Below are 14,659 nucleotides of genomic sequence, written 5' to 3'. Positions count from 1 at the left end.
CCAAGGATCCATGAAGATGATGATGTGGAACTGTCGGGGTATGGGGAATCCCCTGACAGTTCACAACATACAAGGGATCTGTAGATCCCATTCCCCCAAAGTAATATTTTTATGTGAAATAAAAAATATTACCTTGAATGTAAATAGCCACTGCAACAAAGTTGGATATCAGCAGGTTTATTGTGTCGATCCAAGAGGAGGTTCTGGAGGTTTGGCACTAGCTTGGAAGGAGGATAGTAGAATTTCAGTACGATCCAGTGATGACTTTTTCATCCACTTTGATTGGATAGACATTGCCAATAAAAAAGGATGGGAAGTAATGGCAGTTCATTTATATTGTGACGAGAGCATTCGTTCAGCCCAGTATCAACAAATCCTGGATATTAAGAGGTCAACAAGCCCCTACTTTCTTGTGATAGGAGATTTTAATGCCATATCCGCTTCTCATGAAAAGGAAAGGAGGCGCAGGAAATCAGCTGCATCAATTGAGGCGTTTAATAATTTTATTAATGATGGGGGAGTTAGTGGATTTGGGATATGAAGGAAGGAAGTTCACCTGGAGTAATCGACAATACGAAGAGAATCTTATTCAGGAAAGGATAGACAGATGCCTTTCTTCTCTCCAATTTCGAACAGATTATTCGAGAGTAGCAATTCTTCACCTAGAAGACTCAGATTCTGACCACCGTCCGATTTTATCAATGGCAGATAGAGAGGTACATAAAACTAAGAGAAGGTTTCGGTTCCAAGAAAGGTGGTGTGATAGTGAGGAGGTTCGGCATATTATGGAAGAAGCTTGGCACTCACAATTTGAAGGCTCCCCAATGTTCAAGTTCTTTTCCAAATTGAAGAAATGTAGACATGGACTAGTGGAATGGCAAAAATCCAGTTCAAACAACTTTCAAAAGGAAATTTCATAATTAAGAATCAAAATAGAACAAGAGAAACTCAAAGGCACAGAAGTAGACAGAATAAAGATTCTTTAATTAGAAGGAGTTATCAAAGGCCTATTTAGAAGAGGAGAGATATTGGAGAGAAAAATTCAGAATTCAATGGTTGAAATGGGGTGATCAAAATACCAAATTTTTTTCATGCCAAGGCTCAAACTCAGAACCGGAAAAATAAAATTTATATGCTGCAAGACGGTAATGAAAATTTCAGATCAGACACGGTAGGTATAGCTCAAATTGCTACTGAGTACTTCCAAAAATTGTTCACGTCTTCAAACCCCAGACCAGCCACGGGTGAACTAGAGGACTTGGAGGCTAAGGTGAATGAAGAAACAAATCGAAGACTTACTAGACGAGTAACAGAAGAAGAAATAAAAAAAGCAACATTTTCTATCAATGCATTCTCCGCCGCATGTGATGATGGATTCAATGCTAAATTTTACCAACACTACTGGGAGATAATTAAAGAGGATCTAAATGCTGCCATAAAGAGTTTCTTTGCAGGGGGAAGGATGTTGTGAACAATGAATCATGCTCATATATGTCTAATCCTAAAGGTGCCAAATACAGAATCCATGACCCAGGTTCGTCCGATTAGCCTTAGCAGTGTCTTCTACAAGATTATTTCCAAGATTCTTATTCATAGAATGCAGGGTATGTTGGATAAAATTATTAGTAATAATCAAAGTGCCTTTATTAAAAGGCGTCTGATTAGTGATAACATCCTAATTGCACATGAATTTATGCATTTTCTGAAAAATAAAAATTATGGAGACTATGAGATGGCAGTAAAACTCAATATGAGTAAGGCTTATGACAGAGTTGAATGGTCTTTTGTTTGGGAGATTATGAAGAAGCTTGGTTTTTGCAATAAATGGGTGGACTAGATTAAAGAGTGTGTTACCACAGTGTCCTACTCTGTTACTGTGGATGGACAACCATATGTTTTTTTCAAACCATGTAGGGGATTGTGATAAGGTGATCCCCTTTTCCCCTACCTTTTTCTACTTTGTACAGAAGGACTTTTCCATCTGCTCCACAGAGGAGAATAGAGGAGAGAAATCTCATGCTTAAGACTCAACGGTAGATGCCCTATAGTCAGCCACTTATTCTTTGCAGATGATTCCATTCTCTTTTGCAAGGCAAACGAGGTAGAATGCAACAAGCTGATGGAGATACTGGAGTGCTATGGTGATATTAGTGGGCAGACAATTAATTTCTCTAAGTCATCTATTTTCTATAGCAAGAACACCCCTAGTCCTAACAGAGAATTCTTATCTCAACTACTTCAGATTTCACACGTAGGCAGACAAAATAAGTATTTGGGACCAACAGTGATTAATAGATTAAAAACTCAGACCTTTAACTTTATAAAGGAGAAAGTTGATAAGAAACTACAGGCTTGGAAGCGATCATTATTGTCAGTCAGTAGGAGAGAGGTTTTAATTAAAGCAGTAGCTACGGCTGTTCCGATCTACACTTTGAACTGTTTCAAGCTCTCGGACACACTGCTAGACGAGATTCAGAGAAAGATGATAAATTTCTGGTGGGGCAAAGGGGGTCGGAAAGAAGATTACAATGGATCAGGTGGGATATAATTTGCAGAGAAAAAAAGTATGGAGAATTAGGCTTTAAAGACCTGAAAGCATTTAATCTAGCCATGTTGGCTAAACAAGGCTGGAGAATCATCACGAAGCCTAATTCTCTAATCAGCAGAATTTACAAAAGCAAATATTTTAAATTTTCTTCTTTCCTACGGGCTGATACAGGGCAAAATCCTTTTTGGGCCTGGAGAAGCTTACTAGAAGGAAGGAAAATTATCAAACAAAGTACTCATTGGCAAGTGGGACGAGGCAGTCAGATTAGAATTATGGAAGATTGGTGGCTTAAAAATGTGAAGTCAATATCCGAACAACAGCAAACAGCTACAGACCCAAATTTGATTTGGGTTAATCAACTCATTCATAATAGACAGTAGAAAGAGGACATAATTAGAAATAATTTCAATCCAGAAATTACATCAGAAATCTTACAAACTACTATTATGGAAGTTGGAGAAGATCGGATTACCTAGGGAAATGAGAGGGACGGCAGGTTCACGGTGGCTTCCGGATATAATACAACTTTTCAAATGGTGCATTCTCCAATCATCCAACTACCCGATTTGTGCAGGGAAAAGAGACTCTGGAATTCGTTGTGGGAACTTCAATGTCCGCCGAAGATTAATGTATTTCTATGGAAAGCCCTTCATGACGGCATCCCAGTTCGTACTTGACTTCACAAAAGGATACCAACAGTCCCAGAAATCTGCCCTAGATGCAACAATTTGGGAGAAAATGTAAATCACTACTTAATTGATTGCCCAAGGTCACAAGAAGTTTGGCAGAAGTCAGATTTAGGAGCTTACCTGATGCAAAACAGTTCAGGAGAATTTTGGGAGCGATGGAACCAGCTCATGAAAAGAGCAAGACGAAGACACCATTAGAGGAAGAACTCAGCACTAGCAGCAGTTATTCTATGAAAAATTTGGATCATAAAGAACCTTTTTGTCTTTTGAAAATAAAAGTACTTTGCCAGATTCGATCACTTCAGCGCATGAATTCATGGAGGAGGTGCAGAAGACAAATGAGAACTAATATGCGTTTAGTTGTGTGTTTAGTCATGCTTTAGTTAAAGAAATGCTAATTGCTTGGAATTTCCTTTATTACATTGCTGTATGGTTGTCCAAGGTGGACCCACATCTTTTATTTATTTTATTTTAATAAATAAATATCACATTACCTTTAAAAAAAATAATAACTTGTTAAAATATCTTATAGTTTCTATTTTATAAATAAAAATATTTTTTATAAAAAAATTACTTATATGCAATATACCAAATTACTTGTTAAAAGTATTTGTAATTTTCATATTTAAATTAGAATCAATTTTGTTAGGTTTGGTAGGAGAATAAATAATTTTATAAACATCAGTCATAATTCATTTGGGATCGTGACAATTGACAAAACTATCAAAAGTATAAAAAATATTTAAAACTTATAAATTACCCCTCCTAAGTCATAACCCATAATCTATCCTATCCCACCTTCAATTCATTAATTCTCAACAATCAACCCTAAACCTTTTATTTTCCAAAAGAAAGCATGAAAATGGGATCATTATTTTCGAGTTTTTCACTACGGCCTATTGGCATTATATTCGACTTGAATAGCTAGTACCTCAACGATCATGGACCCAATCAATTGAAACACACTGTCCACTAAACTCGTTTCCCCTGTGAAGTGAAAGAATGCTTTCCATATATCTAGCAGCTCTTAGTGAATCATTCTTACCAAAAACTTGGAGACATTTTACTTTCCCTGATTCAGCTTCATACATCACCAACTCTTCATTGTTGTTTTTCCAAAGAAATTGGTCTCTCCCACAAATCCCCACAAGCGTTGAAATCACTTCCACGGGTCCAACACTGTATACCTTAACCCAAGACTCTTGGTTCCAATAATCTTTCATCACCCACACATCATAGCGTTTCACTGAGTGAACAACCATGCCAATTCGAGCCGACTCGTCACGTGGGACAAGCGTGGCCGAGGATTCTTCCCAACAATCTCGTACTCTCGGTACATGAATCTTTCTGAAGGTTTCATTAACCATGTCAAATGCTAGAACCACATCTTTTCTTTTACCAAACTCATCTTCAACGTAACCCAACCAGTGACAACAATTGTTCACCAAAGTGTAGACACGAGAAGAGCTCCAAATTTCAATGGGAAGTGGAAGAACAGCATCAAGCCTTCTCCATGAGTTAGAGTTAAGGCTGTATAACTCTGTTCTCCACCACCCAAGATGTTCTTCACCTCTTGCCCTAATCCAAAGATCCTTGATCACAACAACTTTATAGTCGTTGGTTTTTGGATCAAAGCCGAATCCGGTGTAATCCATTAAAGAATTTCCACCAAAGGGTGTTGCGAAATGGGATTCTGGCAAAGCCTTGAACTGTCCCAAAGAAGGGTTCATCATCAAATTTGGTTTGCCTTCTAGGAAATATATGCCATTGCAAGGACCCATGATTTCGGTCCAATATTCGTGATCAGAATTGTATTCACAAGGAGGGTTTAGAACCTTAGAGGGAACATGTTCTTTGTTTTTGTTGGTAATATTATCATTACTATTACAAGAAAGCAAAGAAATGAATGTTTTCTTGCTAGAAGGAAAGGGTCTGCCAATGACAAAGAGATCATGATTTGTTACTATGTGGTTGTTGTAGACAACATAGTACTTGGTAACAAAATGAGGATCCTTTATGAGATGGAACCATGACTTGCAAACAAACTTACATTTCTGCAACTCTTTCGATGGTAACCTTGAGAGGATGTTGGATAACAATTCCTCTGGCAAATGCTCTATGCTAACCTTCTCTTTGGTTCGGCTTTTGGTTCTGGATAGAGCTAATTTTGAACTAAGAATTTCGTTACTCTTCCTTGGCAAGAGTATTACCACGAAAAACAAAAGGAAGACAAGAAAGTATAGGAAGAGCATGGTTATGGTGATGGTGATGATCCTAAGATTTTGTTAGTATAATGGTTAATAGTAATAAGTGTTGACGGTGATACACTTATACAAAGATTTTGTTTGTTATATATTGCACATGATTAGGGATTACTTTGTTACTGTACTGTACCAAACACCGAGTAGTGACTTGGTCGTCCTATGATGCAGGTAAGCCATCCGAGTACCGGATTTTTTTTTTAAATAATTTAATTATTTTAATTACCAAAATAAATAATTTGTAGCGTATTTATCAATTTAATTTATTTATTTCATTTATACTATAAATAAAATATATGTATTTATAAATAATTAAATATAATTTTTAAAAATAATAAAAAATATTAATAATTTAAATTGGGCCAAAATTTTTAAAAATAAAACGTTTTAAATAATAAGAAAGATAGACGATTTTAAATAATAGAAAGATAAACAATCTATTTCAAATAATAGAAAAGATGGATTGTTTACTATTAACACCGTTACTTTTTTTTTTAACTATCCACTGTTAACATATCGCTTGACCTCCGATTAATAGTGGATAGTGAGAAAAAAAAAATAATCCTGTTAATAGTAGACGGTTTATTTTTTCTATTATTTAAATCATCCGTCTTTTCTATTATCTGAAATGTTTTATTTTTAAGAGTTTGGTCCAACTTAAATTATTAATGTTTTTATTATTTCAAAAATTATATTTAATTATTTATAAATATATATATCTCATTTATACATAAACGAGATACATTTAAAATTATTTTGTTTATAGTGTAAACAAGATAAATAAATATAATTTAAATTAGTAAATAGATTATAAATTATTTATTTTAATAATTAAAATAATTAAATTATTTATTTAAAAAAATCCTTAGAATACTAGGATGAGTGATTGACTTAGACTTACTTAATACAGGTTATTTAAAATACATATAAACAATAAATGAGTCTGAAGAGAAGTTAAATATGTGGGATGATTTGATTTGAGTCTTAATATAATGTTTCCTTGTTAATGTCATAATATAGTCATATCGCAAACCATGGTCAAATAATCATAATTTTTTTTTCTTCTGTGCTGATGTACATAAATATAGATATATTAAAAGACCATAAAAGGTAGTTACAGCAAAAGTCAAATTAAATATGCCCTATTATATGGCTGCAGTTGATCGAGTGCATGCTTTCGTATTTGCTTCCAGGCTTGTGTTTAGGTTCACACATGAAAAAATCTACATGGCTCGATTAGAATAAGCTCATGTCATTGTATAAAACCATGATTATAGAATAAGTTATTGTCCTAGTTTTATCTATGGGTAAAATTGTGATTATGAAATTGTTTTATCGATTTTTAGCATATTAAAAGTGGTTTAATATTTAGTAGTCTGCGAGTAAAATTTATTTTTCTGTGAATTTAAAATGAATTGCATTAAAATGGAATAAAGCAATAAAATGCTTTCAATAATTAAGATCAAAGAACTTTGAAATCAAATACAAAATGCAAAATCTTTAAGAAAAAGAAAAAAGTAAAAGTGTTTGAAAGATAAAATTGTAAAGAAAATAAAGAATACAAAAAATGTAAATAAAAAGGAAAGACATGGAAGGAACCCTACAGAAAAATGAATCGAACGTAAACTCAAAAAATCGTTGGAATATGAGTGTGCTTGAGTGTTTTTCTTAAACAAAGTTCCAACCAATTCTTCATCGATCTTTCATCAATTTATTGAAGTCCTTGACCAATCAGATTCAAGAGTAACTTTCACATGTGTTAACTTTCAAGCAACTGTTCCGCTCTTTTTGTACAACGTAGATAACTACAAAAAATCAACTTCAAAAATCTTTATTCCTCTATTAAGTACATCGACTAGCTTTTGTTTTTCTTTCGCTGATGAACCATTCTCAATACAAACTCCATCCCTCGAAAGAGAAATTCATTGTACTTCAACTATGGTGTGTTTCAAAATCAAATATTTTCGATCAACAAATTGCCCCTTTAGGATTAACGTATTTTTCGATATCATTTAAGAATGAAACACTTAATCCTATTTCATTTGACTCCGCAACTATAATCAATAAATTTGATTTGAAATTATTAATCTTTCATTTATTTGTGCCCACTATAGCACGTTTCCCATTGCTAACCATTTCTCTCTCTTCCACTTCGCCATCTCAAGGAAGTTTTCAATTTCAAATTTTAAAAAAATGAAATATAAAACAGTAGCATTATTTACCTCTTTTATTTTCACTTGAGAAATTTCTCACCGTTACACACGTTAACCTTCTGTCTCCCAACTTTCACCTTTCTTCTCAAAACTTGTTACTAATCCTTTCCGAATTTTCTTGTGCAAACTCTCCCCTCCATAACCAAATCAATCATTAGGAATTTCTTTACATACTCATCAACGGCTTCCCCTTCTGTTTCAAGAGCTTTATCTACCCAAGACATAGGCAAACACATTGCAATCGAAGCCTTTGAGCAATCTGATTTGAAGGTATTGAATTGATTTAATGATGTTATCATTGAAAATCTTAAGAATTTGCTCACTAAAAAAAGGCTTCTCATCTCCTTCACTGTCGGTCCTTTACAAACCTTAGAACAAACCAAAAAGAATGCTCATTTCTTCCCAAGCGCCAAAGGAGAGGATTTGCTTATCAAGTAAGATCTTTTTATTGCCCTTTTCATCGACCACAAAAAATCCTTCAGAAACAATCCAAAAATTACCTCCCGAAATGCTGATTTTCTTGCCTGGAATCAACGTCTTGAATCAGCAAAAGGCGATATTTGGAGAGCACAGGGCATTCATGACCTTCTTCGTCTCTCTCACTTCACACCAACCACTCATCACTAGATGATTGGAGCTGCACTGTATTTTTGGAATAAGACTACTAACAATTTTCACCTTTCTTGCAGAATAGTGGGCCCACACTTTTTGATGTTGCTGCCATCACTGGGCTCCTGACAAACTACCCCGACACAACATTTGACTCAAGACCAACTAAATCCTATAAGATAATCCAAAAAAATTCTTATAGTGATTTTATTAATTACCATATGGGCCATGGAGATGATCCTATGACTGATGAAGAAAGTGTGATTTTTTTATATTATTGGTTGAATGCCATCGTCTTTTTCTCAAGGAGCATTTAAATGCAAAAGTTATTCCTCCCACTGGCCGCCTTACTCCATGAAGGTGACAAGTTTAACTTGGCCAAGCTAATCTTAGAAAAATTATACGATGAACTGGGGCACTTAGTTGATTGTCTTTGAAAAAGATCTTCGATCAGTGTGGAAGGACCCCTTTGGCTTTTGCAAATCTGGCTAAATGCCGTCTTCGAAAAGTATATGAAATAAGGCGGGGGCACCATTTCGGAAAAACAACATATCGAAGGCTTCGATTAGTTCCCTTCCAGCCGAAATTTGAGGATGCCACTTCGATTGAAGACCTTTTCTGGGTTATATTCTCATTACTTCATTCATGCAAAAGCTTTCAAAATGAAGAACTGATGTTTACTCCTTTCTTATGTCGAAATTGTGGACCGGCTTAGTTCGAATGCCTCCTTTTCCCCATTAATGATGATGATGACAATGACTTGGCTAATGCAACTTGGGCCAATTTCCTTGCCGTTCAAATGTTTCCAATAAGAATACCTCAATATAAAAAAGAAAAATTTTAAATGACCCTCCTTGCTCTTCATTATGTTGCGAGACAAATGGGTTTTTCCCAAACTCTTCCAACTCCTGTTCCTTGAAAAAACAAATCCCTTTGTCACGTCGATTTCAAATCAAAAAAAGATATCCGAAGATGTCTTGATGTCAATGATGCACATCAAAGCCATTATTCTCATTTACCTTACAATCGTAGTGCGTTTGTTACTAAGTCTTTCATCGAATGGTGAAACAGTTATTATTCTTGATATAATTGCTCCTTGGATGAAATTAAAGAGTCTTCAATAAAAAAAACCTCCAAGGAATTGAGGCTTCGCCTAAAAGAACTCAGAAAAGAAAAATCAAAACCATTGAGACATCTAAATGATGAGCGGATAATTTGTACGCTTTTTGGCATTGTTTTTAGTATGATCTAGTTAGTTTTTAGTATATTTTTATTAGTTTTTAGTTAAAATTCACTTTTCTGGACTTTACTATGAGTTTGTGTGTTTTTCTGTGATTTCAGGTATTTTCTGGCTGAAATTGAGGGACCTGAGCAAAAATCTGATTCAGAGACTAAAAAGGACTGCAGATGCTGTTGGATTCTGACCTCCCTGCACTCGAAGCGGATTTTCTGGAGCTACAGAAGCCCAATTGGCGCGCTCTCAAGGGTGTTGGAAATTAGACATCCTGGGCTTTCCATCAATATATGATAGTCCATACTTTGCCCAAGATTTGATGGCCCAAACCGGCGTACAAAGTCACCCTCAGAAATCCCAGCGTTAAACGCCGGAACTGGCACCAAAATGGGAGTTAAACGCCCAAACTGGCATAAAAGCTGGCGTTTAACTCCAAGAAGAGTCTCTACACGAAATTGCTTCATTGCTCAGCCCAAGCACACACCAAGTGGGCCCGGAAGTGGATTTTTATGTCTTTTACTCATCTCTGTACACCCTAGGCTACTAGTTTTCTATAAGTAGGACCTTTTACTATTGTATTGAGATATCTGGGTAGTGATCTTTGTTTTTGATGCTATCTTAGATCATTGGGAGGCTGGCCATTCGGCCATGCCTAGACCTTGTTCTTATGTATTTTCAACGGTGGAGTTTCTACACACCATAGATTAAGGTGTGGAGCTTTGCTGTACCTCGAGTATTAATGCAATTACTATTGTTCTTCCATTCAATTCTGCTTGTTCTTGTTCTAAGATATCACTTGTTCTTCAACTTGATGAATGTGATGATCCGTGACACTCATCATCATTCTCACCTATGAACGTGTGACTGACAACCACCTCCGTTCTACCTTCGATTGGGTGAATATCTCTTGGATTCTTTAACCGGAATCTTCGTGGTATAGGCTAGAACTGATGGCGGCATTCAAGAGAATCCGGAAGGTCTAACCTTGTCTGTGGTATTCTGAGTAGGATTCAATGATTGAATGACTGTGACGTGCTTCAAACTCCTGAGGGCGGGGCGTTAGTGACAGACGCAAAAGAATCACTGGATTCTATTCCGGCCTGATCGAGAACCGACAGATGGATAGCCGTGCCGTGACAGGGTGCGTTGAACATTTCCACTGAGAGGATGGGAGGTAGCCACTGACAACAGTGAAACCCTTGCTTAAGCTTGCCATGGAAAGGAAGAAGAAGGATTGGATGAAGACAGTAGGAAAGCAGAGAGACGGAAGGGAAGGCATCTTCATACGCTTATCTGAAGTTCCTACCAATGAATTACATAAGTATCTCTATCTTTATCTTTATATTTTCGCATATCACCATACCCATTTGAGTTTGCCTGACTAAGATTTACAAGGTGACCATAGCTTGCTTCATACCAACAATCTCTGTGGGATCGACCCTTACTCGCGTAAGGTTTATTACTTGGACGACCCAGTACACTTGCTGGTTAGTTGTGCGAAGTTGTGTTTATGCCATGGTAGTGAGCACCAAGTCTTTGGCGCCATTACCAGGGATTATTAGAGTTTTGAAAAGTATTGATCACAATTTCGTGCACCACTAAACAACCGAAGCAAAAGGTCAAGAAAATTTTGATCAAGACCACCAAAATAAGGACTTGGTTAACTCTTTTTATCGATCCTGTTTATTTATTAAAACTTTGCATTAACTGTACAATCATTACTCCAGAGGTAATCATTAAGTGAGAGCACATCTGATGAGAGTTGACAACCTTCCAAGAAACAAATTTCCTCTTATTTGAATGTTTTTTCCTCATCTTCCAATGGATCTGATTCAGATAATTCATCAGAAATCTCTTCATTCCCACATCTCCAACCCAGGAAATCTACCCAGGTATAAATACTTACTAAATTAAACTCTGGCCTCATCAATTCCCATTTCTTTTACTCATAACTATTTCTATATTGACAAAGGCTGGGAGGATCAATTAATCTACCCTTTCTTCACCGATTGCGCAAGTCGATCTAGAAGGGCAATGAGTTCCATCCTCTTCCAATGATAAAACCATTTTTCATCACACAATTGAAACCTAAAAACCACCATCACCTATTCATGTCATCGATTCATCAATTGTTGAAAAACAAAATCCAATAGAATTGGATTGGGAGAAATCTCCTTCTCCTCAACCTGTGAATAATTCTACCGTTTTTTCTCTAATTGATATCAACCTTATCATCAATTCTCCTCCCACACAAACTGTTGATTCACTTATTCGAGATACCAGAGAAACAGTGTCGTCTCCTCAAGCAAGTCCAGCAATCAAAGATCCTTCAGGTCTAATGGACCAATATGAACTGTCTCTTCTACCAAGTCCCAAATTTGCAAAGGATCCTTCAGCCACTGCTTTTAACCCATCTAATTCTGTTTTGGCTGAACTCTTAACTATTTTGAATGGGATTACTGTTGAAGAGGAAGCACCTACTTCAACTCTGATTGTGGAAGAATTTTCCAAACCAAGTCTTCCTAAAGAGCTCTCCCAAAGAACTCTCAATCAATTAACCTCTCTTCTAAAGTTGTTAACCCATACTGCTGAAGAATGAGTTTCACAGAATGACTTAAATAGTATCTTATCTGACATTTTGAATTCTTCTCTTGAATTCTAGGTTCCACCTCAATTTTTTGCAATGGTGAAAAAATTTGAAAGGGTTTCTAATTTCATTTCTCAAGATAAATTGAAAGAAGTAAAAGAGAGAGGCTAACCAAAATCGAAGTGAAATCTGCAGAAACTAAGGCAACCCATCAATCAGTACAAAAGTCTTACAAAGAATTTGAAACCCATATCACCCAGGCTGTTAATACTCAAGCTTATTTAGCAAGGCATGAGGAAGAAATAAAAAAGGAATTAGCCCTAGTTCGAGAAAAACAAGCCGCATTGGCAGAACCTTACGCCAAGGCCCAGAAGGAGAAAAAATATTATTTAAAAGTCTTTGCAAGATAGAAGACAAACAAGCTGAGATTAATAGGAGATATGACAGAGTGCAAATCGAAGACATGACAAAATTGAAGTTTATAACACCTATAACACAAAAAGAAATAAACTTCACTGGAACTCGAAGAACCATTACCACCTTATGCTCCACAAGTTTATTGTATTCTCCTAAACAGATATTCTTTTCCTTTATTTGTACTTCTTTATATATTTAAACATCACTTTCCAGACATCGATATTGCTTCAAATACTTCCGATTTATCGATTTAACCTCATTACCAGAATCGATATCTTTAATACAGTATGTGTTTTGGTGCACGAATTTCCACACTTCGTACAGCTGTACCAGCAAGTGCACTCGGTCGTCCAAGTAATACCTGAGCGAGTCAGGGTCGATCCCACGAGGATTGTGGTTCGAAACAAGCTATGGTTACCTTGCAGGTCTTAGTCAGGCGAATCAAGAAGTTGTTGGTTTGAATTTGGTTAAAACCATAAAAGGAATATTGTATAAAATACTTTATGAATTTAAATGGAACCAGTAATAAGAAGATGGTTAAGGATTGGAGTTGCTTTGTCTTTCTGAATTAACTCTAGTTTTACTGTCTCCTTCAATTATGAATGATTTCTTCTATGGCAGGCTGTATGTGATCAATGCCGTATGACCGTGGTCATTATCTCCTCTGCTTTAGATCAAACGCCGTATGGCCATGGTCATCTAATCTGAACGAGGGTGAAGCTCTAGCAGTTCATTTTCTTTAGAGATCCTACTCAAAACACCACAGACAAGGTCAAATCTTTCGGATCAGAGAATGCTGCGCCTTTGGATTCTAGCCTTTACTACAGAGACCCTAATCTCCCCGTAAATCGTCTGACCTGGTGTCACGAGAAGTCCCCAATGAAGTCGTGGATTAGCCATCTAAGAGATATATAATCAAGCTGGTGGTTCGATGCTTTCCAGTCACGTATTCACACGAACCCAAGAAGACACAGGTGATTGTCAGGCACGCGGTCTTGGTATGATGAACGGAGCTGATTGTCATGCATCATTCCATTCACCATGTTGAAGAACGAATATACATCTTAGAATTAAATCAAACACGGATTGAAGAGAAACAGTAATACTTTTATTAATTCATAGAACTCAATAGGGCTCCTCGCCTCAACTTAGGAGGTTTAGAAACTCATACTGATAGAAAATACAATAATAAATGAAATATAGCATGCGTCCCCCTTCAATGAGAGGTGTAAAGGTTCTTTAAATACTAAACTAATAATTAAGGATTACATAAGAAAGGGTAAACCAGTCTTTTAGTGCTAAAATCCACTTCTGGGGCCCACTTGGTGAGTGTTTGGGCAGAGATTTGATGAGATCCATGTACTATGAGGCCTCTAGGGTGTTGAATGCTGGTTAGGGGGTCTTCTTTGGGCGTTTGGACCCTGATCTCTTCTCCTTGGGCGCTAAACGCCTGAAAGGGGGTAGGAGGCTAGCGTTGGACGCCAGTTTTGGGCCTTCTATTCTGAATCAAAGTATGAACTATTATACATTGCTAGAAGGATCTGGAAGTCAAGTTTCCATAGTCATTGAGAACACTCCATTTGGACTTCTGTAGCTCTAGAAAAGCTCTTCCGAGTGCAAGGAGGTCAGATCCAGACAGTATCTGCAGTACTTTCTCTGTATCTGAATTAGACTTTTGCTCTAGCTCCTCAATTTTAGCTAGAAAATACCTGAAATTGCATAAAAACACACAAACTCAAAGTAGAATCCAAAAATGTAAATTTTACACTAAAACCTATGAAAACTTAATAAAAACTAAATAAAATATGCTAAAAACTATTTGAAAATGATGGCAAAAAGCGTATAAAATATTCGCTCATCACGTTCCCAGTGTACAAATCGATCACCTGAAAAAAGGTCCTTTCCAATTATGAGACCATTTACCAAAAACTTTCGACTTTCTTTCCATTGGTAATATAAATTTCAATATTAACTCTCCCACACTAAAGCACTTCTCTTTCATTCGACGGTTATAACTTCGAGCAATACTATTTTCTGATAAATCATATTCCCGAGTGCTAAAACGCGTTCTTGATCTAAATCATTCAACTCATCATACATT

The 14,659-nt window shown here is 36.3% G+C and overlaps 1 protein-coding gene across 1 annotated transcript; it reads right to left on the bottom strand.

Moving 5' to 3' along the window:
- Window positions 1-3,887: 3,887 nt before the first annotated feature.
- LOC112697246 (F-box protein CPR1-like) lies at window positions 3,888-5,557 on the bottom strand. Its single transcript, XM_025750347.3, has one exon. It carries the CDS (start codon window positions 5,487-5,489, stop codon window positions 4,170-4,172), a length of 1,320 nt encoding a protein of 439 aa, XP_025606132.1. The 5' UTR covers window positions 5,490-5,557; the 3' UTR covers window positions 3,888-4,169.
- Window positions 5,558-14,659: the final 9,102 nt, after the last annotated feature.

The sequence above is a fragment of the Arachis hypogaea genome, chromosome 6 (genome assembly GCF_003086295.3).
Source record: "Arachis hypogaea cultivar Tifrunner chromosome 6, arahy.Tifrunner.gnm2.J5K5, whole genome shotgun sequence".
Lineage (NCBI taxonomy): Eukaryota > Viridiplantae > Streptophyta > Magnoliopsida > Fabales > Fabaceae > Arachis > Arachis hypogaea.
Note: the sequence above shows the minus strand (reverse complement) of the source record. Positions and strands in the feature narration are given on the sequence as shown.

Excerpts from the sequence above, each read along its gene's own strand:
- LOC112697246 (XM_025750347.3), bottom strand. The coding sequence starts at position 5,489 with ATGCTCTTCCTATACTTTCTTGTCTTCCTTTTGTTTTTCGTGGTAATA.